Consider the following 10,360-nt stretch of genomic DNA (forward strand, 5'->3'; position numbering starts at 1 on the left):
AATCGTCTAGGGCCAGGGTCGTGGGGAAAAGGGGAGAATTGGAAGATGGTGGCTAGGGGATATGGAGTTTCTTCTTGGGGTGATGAAACTGTTCTAAAATTGTGATGATGGTGGCACAAGTCTGAATATGCTAGAAACCATTAAATGAGTGAATTGTATGACATGTGAATGGTTTCTCTGTAAAGCTATATACAGAGAGAAAGAGAAGCAGACAAAGAAAGATGAAATATTTTTGCAGTAGAGAGGTTGTAGCAGCAATGTGGGATGCTTTGGGCTTCCTGGAAGCCATTGAGATTGGGTTGCTATTGGAAAAGGAAGGGAGAGGAGGAAATTGATTCCCCTTCTCCATGATGATCTATTCAGATAGGGGAAAATTATTACCTCTGACTTAGATGATAATAATGGCAGGAATTATCTAGATGTAACAGATGAGGGGAACCTCCCAAAATAGCTAGTTATCTTTTCTACCGCTGACATAAAGGACATTTTAAGATATCCTCTGTCTCCAAAAAGGCAGCAGAGAGCAATGTGCTCTAACTACCCAACTAGGAATGCAGGCCTTATGGTATAGCCTTTGCCTGTCATTTTCCAAATTGCTAGCAAATCATCAAGGATAAACCATATGAGTGGAAATAAACTTCAGGGGATGAGACTAGGAATGGTTACCTCGAGGGACATAACCTGAGCACTCAAGGGACAGAAGCCTCATATCTGCTATGTGTTCTGTACTATATGGTGTACCCATTTGGGGAAGGAGCCTGTACCTGCTGGCTCCTGAGAAGAGAAGATAGTTGCGCATGAGTATATCTTTGTCTGAGCCCAGGTACCCCACCCACCAGGAAGCAACGCAGTGCCAGGTCTGTTCCCAACTTCCACAAAGAGCCAGCACCTAAGCCACAAGCTGGGCATTCGGTTTTATGACCCCGAGTCACTTTATGCCTTCCCTGGAAAACTTATTTGTAGATTAAGTGAGGTAGAAAGAAAAGACTTCGGATTATCCTATCCGTGACAAATATAATTTAAAACTTCTGGTCCTGGGCCGGTTAGACAGGTGAAGAACACAGATTCCAACAATTTGCCATCAGTGAAATCTCACAAGTAGCGTTTCTCTAACCTGCTGAAATGAGAATTGTACAGGTATATAAATAGGTGGACTTTTTCATAAACAAACCGTTCTGTTTTTATGACTTGTGAAATATTTGCTTCTTGTAGTAGAAAGAGCACTGCCCAGAGAGTTGGAGGCTTGAATTCTAGTTCCAAGCCTTCTAGTAGTAAAAGGTGACCAAGAGGACAAGTCAGGTCTCTTTACTGAGCTGGAGCTGCCGTATCCTATCCCCAGAGCTCCTGCTTCAGTCAATCTGGGGGACACCCAGACTCTTCATGTAAATTCTGATGTTTGGGCAGCTCGGGATCCACTGGACTAGAATGAGTCTAAGGGCCCCTCTGGCTCCAGCATTCTGTGAATTTATGACCCTTGTTTTCCTGGCCACCCCCAAGACACAGTAATCTCTGTCCTGTAGAAGAGTCTAGATCTGCTCTGTTGCCACTGTTTTTGTCCCCCTACCCCTGATAATCTGGTCCTTTGGGATTGGAAGACTTTTTGCATCTTTTTTTGCACCTAACTGCATATTTACTTGTTGTAGGCAAATACCAAATAAAACAATACTAATAATACTCAGTGGGCAGCTACAAAGAAATATAATGGTAGCTTTCAGTTGAATTTACATTATAAAATCATAGTTGGTGCTTTCACAGATATCACTTCCTTACAGAATTGAGCTTTACAAATATTTTTGTATCCCACAGAAAGAATAAAAACGACATAAGCAAACTCATCTTCAAAAGTGGAGATTTCCAAATGTCCCCATATGCTGAATACCCCAAAAATCCTCGCTCACAGGAATGGGGCCGAGAAGCTATTGAAATGCATGAGAATGGAAGTACCAAAAACCTCCTCCAGATGACGGATGTGTACTACTCGGTGTGTATTCCTGTGTCAGGATGACCCCAGGGCCCCTGGTTCCTCTGAGAAGTAAAATAATTCTGTTTTGTTGTAGTAAAAGCATTACAGTTAGTTAAGGGTTAAAGAGTAGTGGCATGTACCTCTGATTTGCTATTCAGTTTACCTGCAGTCTATTTGCATGGTACTTATCAGTGTTGCTATGAAGGATATTTCCATAAAGCACATTATATTTATGTGGTTGTAACAGTAACCTTCTTGTTACTAAACTTGCTTTTAAGTTATAGGAATGGAAACTGAAAGGTAGAGCAAGAATTTGGTGATATTTAGGCTTTGGCCCTTTCATTTTTATCTCCTGTCTGCCATGCTTACCTTGTGTGGTTAAGTATTTAAAACTAGGGGATTGGTGGCTGGGTATACAGTGGCTCACACTTGTAATCCCTGCACTTTGGGAGGCCAAGGTGGGAGGATCTTGTGAGTCCAGGAGTTTGAGACCAGTCTAGGCAACATGGTGAAACCATGTCTCTACAGAAACCACGCTCATCTCTACAAAAAGCCTGGCATGGTGGTGCTTGCCTGTGGTTCCAGCTACTTGAGAAGCTAAGATGGGAGGATTGCTTGAGTCGGGGAGGTGGAGGTTGCAGTGAGCTGAGATTGCACCACTGCACTCCAGCCTGGGCAACAGAGTGAGATCCTATCTCAAAATAATAATAATAATAATAATAATAAAAAACAACAACCAAAAAAACCAACTAGGGGATGGGGAAAAGGTATAAAGAGAACAACAATTCAATGTCATCCTCAACAAGCACTTCTCAGGTTTAGAATATTGTATACTCAGTAGGCCTTTAATAATTTGCTATGTCCAGCCTGGACTGCATCATTTGGAAAGGTAGGAGACAACCTTGAACTCCTGCTGCTTCTCTCCCACGTTGAATTTAACCTGTGTCATATTCCTGTAAACTGTTCAGCTCATTTCATATCACTGTATCAACCATAAAGCAAACATTAACAGGCTTATCTGAGCTGAAAAGTAAATAGTTATCAGGTGACTTCTCGTGCCGTGTGCGGTTGTTTGAGGAATAGCAATAAATGTGAAACCTTGCCCCATGGGGACTTAATAGTGTTAGACAATCTTGTTACAGAAACCGTAATCCCTCTGGGTTGCTGTGGGAATTAACCATGAGGATTCAGACTTTGGATGGGAGGGACAAGTTTGTTCATGCTAAGGAGCTGTTTATTTCCGTGGACTCTTTTTGAAAATTTTGAACCTAAAGGAAGAACAAAAAGTTATAAATAAGGATAAAAACATAAAGAGATACAAACTTAGCTCTAGCGAAAATATTCCCATTAATATTTCTGCATAGGGCTTTGTTTCTCTGTTCATCAGGAAAGTCCTTTTCCTTTACTAACTGAAGCCATAACTGAGCAGGTATTTTACCCCAGTGTGTCCCCACACTGACATCCTTTGCTCAGGACCCCTCAGCCCCAGCACGTTACAATAACCAGCAACAAACAGGCCTGTGGCATCATAGGAACCAACTTCACTGCATGTTTCCATGGTATTAAAGAGTTGCCTTAAATAAATATAGTCAAGAATGTAAATGAACCCCATTTTTATTCCAAAAATAGCAGGCTGGCCAGGCACGGTGGCTCATGCCTGTAATCCCTGTAATCACTTTGGGAGGCCAAGGTGTGGGGATTGCTTGACCCCAGGAGTTCAAGACCAGCCTGGGCAACATGGTGAGCCCCTGTCTCTACAGATTTTTTTTTTTTTTAAATTAGCCAGGCATGGTGGTGGACCCCTGTAGTCCCAGCTACTCAGGAGGCTAAGGCAGGAGGATCACTTAAACCCAGGAGGTCAAGGCTACAGTGAACAGTGTTTGTGCCATCGCACTCCAGGCTGGGCAACAGAGCAAGACCCTGTCTCAAAGAGAAAAAAAAAAGGCCGGGCACAGTGGCTCATGCCTGTAATCCCAGCACTTTGGGAGGCCGAGGCGGGCGGATCACGAGGTCAAGAGATCGAGACCATCCTGGCTAACACGGTGAAACCCCGTCTCTACTAAAAATGCAAAAATTAGCTGGGCTTGGTAGTGTGTGCCTGTAGCCCAGCTACTCGGGAGGCTGAGGCAGGAGAATCACTCGAACCCAGGAGGCAGAGGTTGCAGTGAGCCAAGATCGCGCCTCTGCACTCCAGCCTGGCGACAGAGTGAGACTCCATCTAAAAAAAAAGAAAGAGAAAGAAAAAGAAAAGAAAAGAAAGAGAGGGAAAGGTAAAAAAAGAAAGAAAGAAAAAGAAAAGAAAGGGGAAGAGAAGAGAAGAGAAAAAAGAAAAGAGCTGGCTGAGCAGTCTGTAGAGGCAGAGCCTAAGCTTAGGGCATGAAACTGTCACCTGGGTAGACAAGCTGTTCCACACAGTGGGCTCAGGTGTCGTCCAGGTGATTCCCACACTGGGCTCTCCTGCGACTCATTTATGATACACAGTACCTAGTATTTTATTTCTGCCAAGAAATAATTTACCTTTGGTGCTACTATGAAGGCCTCCTCAAAGTAGCCCCTCTTATTCCCAGAGAGCCTTTTTTTGAGATCAAACTGGTCACTTGAGGATTGCTGTTGGCCTCCTGGTTTGGGGTCCTAACTCCACCTGCAACTAGGTGGTCGTAGGACTTTACAAAGGTCATTTCCTCCAGTTGCATTAGTCGCCTTCTGCATGGTGGCAGGGACAGGAAAGATTTAAAGCGGGTTGTGCTCCAGAGAGAAAGACACTTTAAAAAAATTAGAAATAATCAGTAGAACCACATCATACAGAATAAACCCAGATCTTTTCCTACATTGGTCTAAAATCATTGGGATTTAACACTGTAATTTAAACCCAAGAAAGATAAATTGACTTTTCTTCTTTTCTCTTTGGCCACCAGCCCACAAGTGTAAGGAATCCAGAACTTGAACGAAACGGACTCTACCCGGCCTACACTGGACTGCCAGGATCACGGCATTCTTGCATTTTCCCCGGACAGTATAACCCGTCTTTCATCAGTGATGAAAGCAGAAGAAGAGACTACTTTTAAGTCCAGGAGAGAGAGGGACTCGTTGCTCTGAGCCAGTCGCCTGGGACCTCTGACTCAGAGGACCGCACCAGGAGGCTGCGCTCAGGATTTGTCGGAGCCACGCTGAGTGGCAAGCAGGAAGAGGGACAGGCATGCGGGGCGTGACCACAGTGGAGGGGACAGGTGGATGTGGAACCACAGGCTGCTCATTCGGCACCTTTGTTGTTACTGTGAACGTGAATGTGGGCCAGTATCAAGAGAGTCTCTCTGACTGCACCATGGCACTGGCACCAGGGCGACTATTAGCCAGCTCAGACCACTAGACATCAGTGCAGGGACCTGGTTTTCCCTTCATTTGCACTTTAGTAAATTGGATGGGAGGTTTCCTTTTGGATCTGTTTCAAGACTGTTCCAGAAAGAAGGCTTCCTTTCCTGAGACACTTCCATAGGCAGCAATTTGGTGATTCATTTGCAGCAAAATACTGGCTTGTTAACTATTTTCCTGCCCAGCGCCTGTGTGCTAAACAACAGATGAGGATGAGCGTACCACTAAAGTCTGAAGATGTCGCCGCTGAACGGACAGTGTTTTCATATGTTTCTAGGTTGTCGTATGCTACAGTTTCCAAGCCAACCCCCACAATGAGGAAATGTGTGAGGCACAGCACACAATTGCAATGTGTTTTTTTTAAGTCAAGGTGACACATTTATTTAAGATTTTTTTTTAATCTCTTTGCAGTTAAATCTCACTTTTTCAAACAAGCCTGGATCAAGGCAAAACAAATTACATTTGGTTTCAGCTGGAGGCTCTGCAGGCCGATTGCAGGCAGGGGGGCATTTTTCATCCATGAGGGTCCAGCCTGGGGCCTAGGACTCTGACCACCATCGTGGAGGCCAGAGGCAGCTGCGTAAGGAGGAGAAATGTCAAACTGAATGCAGGTTTCACCACTCTGGGAAAGTAGCTTGATGAGCCCCTGCAGCTGGATGTGTTTAGAGGGACGGGCTGAATAGGCAGGTTAGATTTCCTGCATCGACAGTGCTTTGGGAAGCTGCGTGGATTCCTGAGGAAGAACAGGGAGCCGAGATGGAGCCACATGTGAGTTTGCTCACCTGCTACTGCAGCACTTTGTACCCAGAATCTCGTCCACAAACCCCATGTAAACTTTCAACCACTGAAAGCTGTTTATTCGGCTGAAGAAATAACTATTTTTTTTCTCACCCAGTCATTTGTACCTCTTTATATGGCTGTGTCACACCCTCCAGAAATGTGGTTCTGCTTCCAGTCAGTGTGGGAGAACTGAAGACTTCCGGTTGGTCGAGGAAGTGAGGGTTGACCTTCGGGAAGGAAGTTCCACTCGTCTTATTTATTATGCCTGTGACGTGGGTCCTGCCAGGGAGACATCCAGTACTCGGTGTCTTTAATTGCCACCTGTGGAACTGTCTGTTGGCCTGCTTTGGGGCATCGTGGTTGTGGATGAAGTGAAGGGATACGGAGGTAAAAGAATTGTCTCCACCCTGAGGCGGGGAGCGCCGCAGCACACACATTTCTGGAAATGGTGCAGCCACTGGGACAGTTCTGCCCCGGGCATGGTTGTTTCTTCAAAGTCCTCTAAATATAATCCCTATTCTTACATAATCCTTGGCCCTGATGGTTTTAAGCGTGAACTCCTGTGTCCCGTGGTCTCCACCACTCACCATCACCCTGCTGTAGCAAGAGCCCTAGTTAGGGGAGGTGCATTTTAGTAGTTAAATTGCACTCATCCATGAGATAAATCAAAGGAGAACTGCTTTTATCAGTGGAGGCTAACCTAAAATTTCAAAGTATCGCCTTTTTGAAATCTTGGGCCTTGCCTCTCTCTCTCTCTGTGTAGAACCAGTGGCCCTTTGTGGCTCACGGCCTCGCACCTAACTGGAGAGCTCCGAGCTCCTGCAGCTCACCTGAGCCCACAGACTTGGCTTCTTGGCTCCTTCCACAGCATGCCTGCTCATCCCCAGGACCCGCAGCTGTGGGAAGAGCCATGCAGGGAGGCTATTCCCGGGCACACACTCCTGCTGCCTTCAGCTGACATCACAGCTGACAAATCATCTCCTCTATCGGAGCCAGAAACCTTCAGCTCCACAAAATGAAGTGTTCTGTCCCAAAAGCATTCTTGGGAAGAATCCCAACCTCCAGAAAACGGTGTCCTGTGAGTTCCAAGAATGCTGCTTCTTCATGGGTTTCTTCCGTATGGAGTGGATTATTTATTTTGTTGTTGTTTTAACTGAGAAAAAAAGGAGGCACCCACAAGGTTGAGTTCACACCGTCTCCACAGTTTCCAGGAGGCGTGTGGGGGCGGGGAAGGCACCTCCAGAGCATGAGGCTCTAAGGGGACATGAATAAAGCATGGCTGTGAGCCTGTGAGGAAGGGAGGGCCAGCTGCACTCCTGCATGGGGTTCCTAGCTGCAGAAGGGTCCTGCCTAGGCCGAGGGGAAACACCCGGTAGCAGAAGAGGCCTGGATGCACACTTGGCACACCAAGGCTCTCCACCCAGACACTGCTCCATGTCAGCCCCTGCAGCTGGGGTGTGTGATTCACGTGCACAGATGCCACAATCCTGCAGCAATATCCCACAGCTGGGGGAAGGTGAGAGGACGGGGCAAGTGATGTGTAACTGCTCAAATGATGCTTAAACCTCTGTAGAGCAGAGCTGGGCGCAGGGCATCTGTGTGTCCTATCACACACTGCAGTAGGGAAGGGTGGCTGGCTGGCTCCCTGGCATCAGTGGTTTGGTTTAAGCTCCAGAGGGTCTTATTGCATTGTCTTTTCCTCTGCCCTTTGAGCCAGCCCAAGGCCCTGGAGTCTGTGTCTTTAGGCAGATGAACTGACATGCTCCTACCATGACCAGGCTCTGGGCAAGGCTCCTCACAGCATCCTCGAGAGGTGGGCATGGAAGTGCCCATTTCTCAGATACAGAAACCTTCAGAGAGGATACATAGCTTGCCTTGTAGAAGCAGGACTGAAATCCTTGTGTGCCTGACTCCCCCAGCTGCTCTGCCCACTGTAGCCCCTGCCTCACTGTCCTGGCACACCCGTCACCATCCTGTGTACCTTAAATATCAAAGAGGGCAAGGGAGAAAGGGCTTTTAAAATAAGTTTCTTTTAAGGAACCTTAATATTATTTTTAAGGAGTAACCAAACTAATGATATGAAATTCAAAAAAAAAAAAATGCTGAATACCCTTTTGAAAATGTGCTTTCAGATTGGCTTTTACATATCTTTCTTAGACACTTGTCATTAAGAAAATAGTGGCTGGCTTGTGCTCAGCAAGAAGCACACCGGCACGTGGCTTTGGTATAGGAAGTGTAAGGCGAGGACCTGGGTTTCTGACAAGCGCAGTCAGACATACACATCCATCTGAGAGCTGCTTGCCGTGTTCCCATGGTAAGGCCATGGCTCCCACCTACTGGAAGCATATTTTTGTGAACTGTTTTCAGAATTGGGAACATATTCAGTGGAATGTCTTAAACGCTGACACATCTTCCTCCTTTGAGGGGAAGTATATTTTCAGAAGCAGCTAAGTCATTTAGAGCCAAAATTGCTGATAGGTGGTTCAGTCAAGCTGGCTGATGGCATCTGAGGTCAAAAACTTCAAGATGTGAGGATTGAGTTCTTAAAGAGGTAACTCTTAAAGTGGGCCCAAGGCAGAAGGCAGCATCTTTGGACTCCTAGGCTGGATGGCTAGCCAAGAATATGCTGTTGAAGGATGACACCTATTCAGATGCGAAAGTTCCCAGAGCGGGCACCTTTGGGTCACCCACCTCGCATGGCTTTTTGATGCCTGTGTGAAACTGTGTTGCCCCCTGGTGAAGTGCCCGGGTGTCCTGTAAGCTGATTTAACTCTGCCTGAAGAAGAGGAGCTGTCCAGTCCAGTTGCCCTTGGCTAAGTTTAGCCTAACACACCCAAAACTAGGGTTTTGACCCATAGTTCTAAAATACACCAATTTTGAGACTACAGCACTTCTTTGGAAAGAGGAAGAACGCAAAGTTCAGTATTTCAATATTTTGTATTTTACTTGAAATTACCCCTAGTATCATCTTTTTTTTTCCTATCTGAAAGCTTTTGTGTGGATGAGAAGGGACATTTCATTTCCTCCCTTAACAAAGTGTCATTCTGAGGTTCTCATGTGTGTTTTTGGAAACAGAGATACTGGTTTTGTAGAGTTTGCCTTTGGGTATGTTTTCTTTTTTCTTTTTCTTAAATCTCCAAGGAAGAGAACTGGCTAAAATAGTAGGAACATGAAAGTATTAAATGCCAATTAATTGTTGTAGTAAAGTATCCTCAGTAGCGTTACACTCCATCATATCTGGACCCTGTGAAACCAAAGGGGACCATTTAGGTCTAAAAAGAGACAGGTCTGAGACTGGGTCTGTCACCTGGGCATTTTCAAAGAGGACATTTTGAAGAATTTGCATATTCTGATTTTTAAATTGCACTTAACCATACTTCATTACAGATTTTTTGGGTAGGGAGGATGGGATAGGCCAGGGATGGGATGGAATCAGTTCTGCCTGGGAAACTAATCCGACTCATTTACCTTTCTTTATTAACCTTGGCCTGTCCTAAAAACAGAATGACTATTTTATCATGAGTTGCTCTGAGTTTTGTTAATGTTTGTGTTGGTGGATTGATGGTTAAATGAAGCATGTAGCTGGAATATGAACTTTTGGAGTTTTCATGTTGTCCTGGATTTCTCTTTGTAAACCTTTAAACCTTAGCCCCTGATTGATTGTGTTAAACCTATTATGAGAATGTTATTTAAAGTTGTATTATAATTGCAACCTCCACTAATTATTCAGTACTGTAGCAGCAAAGTATTATTTGTAAGAATTTGGTTATTTTTATACTTATATCCACTATAAGTCTGGCGTTCTAGTCAGCAAAATGATGCAATAAAATTAATATCATTTTCATTGTGTGTTTTCCTCTTACAAACAAGAAAACCAGACTAGAATGCAACAGTTACTTTACAGGAGGGCATCACTTAAACAATGGAACAGTTGTACAGTGAACTTCCACATGGCAAATGTGGAGGCTGAGTCATTTCTATATTCTCAGTGCCCAGCACGGGGGAAGTACACTTTTGGTGATGGATGGATAGATGGATGGATGGATGGAGGGAGGGAGGGATGGACAAACAGACCTAAATGGCAGAAAGCCAAACTTAGATATCACATCTGCTTTTATTTATGTGAATTGGAGAGCATAAGTGACCAATTCAGAAACTTACAATTTCCTCCTCAATGTCTCCCACTACGCCTTCCATGCCAACTCTTCATGGGTTGGAGGAGAGAGGGGAAAGTAAGCCTTTGTGTGC

The 10,360-nt window shown here is 45.0% G+C and overlaps 1 protein-coding gene across 1 annotated transcript in view; it reads left to right on the forward strand.

Annotated features, from left to right (window-relative positions):
• Nucleotides 1–9,956, forward strand: part of LOC105470422 (heart development protein with EGF like domains 1) — an 89,008-nt gene extending 79,052 nt beyond the window's left edge. The window contains exons 17-18 of the mRNA XM_024789262.2: nucleotides 1,807–1,981; nucleotides 4,879–9,956. Of these exons, the coding sequence (XP_024645030.2) occupies nucleotides 1,807–1,981; nucleotides 4,879–5,028 (325 nt within the window). The 3' untranslated portion in view covers nucleotides 5,029–9,956. The remainder of the gene's footprint in view (nucleotides 1–1,806; nucleotides 1,982–4,878) is intronic.
• The last annotated feature ends 404 nt before the right edge of the window (nucleotides 9,957–10,360 follow it).

The sequence above is a fragment of the Macaca nemestrina genome, chromosome 2 (genome assembly GCF_043159975.1).
Source record: "Macaca nemestrina isolate mMacNem1 chromosome 2, mMacNem.hap1, whole genome shotgun sequence".
NCBI classification, from domain to species: Eukaryota; Metazoa; Chordata; class Mammalia; order Primates; family Cercopithecidae; genus Macaca; species Macaca nemestrina.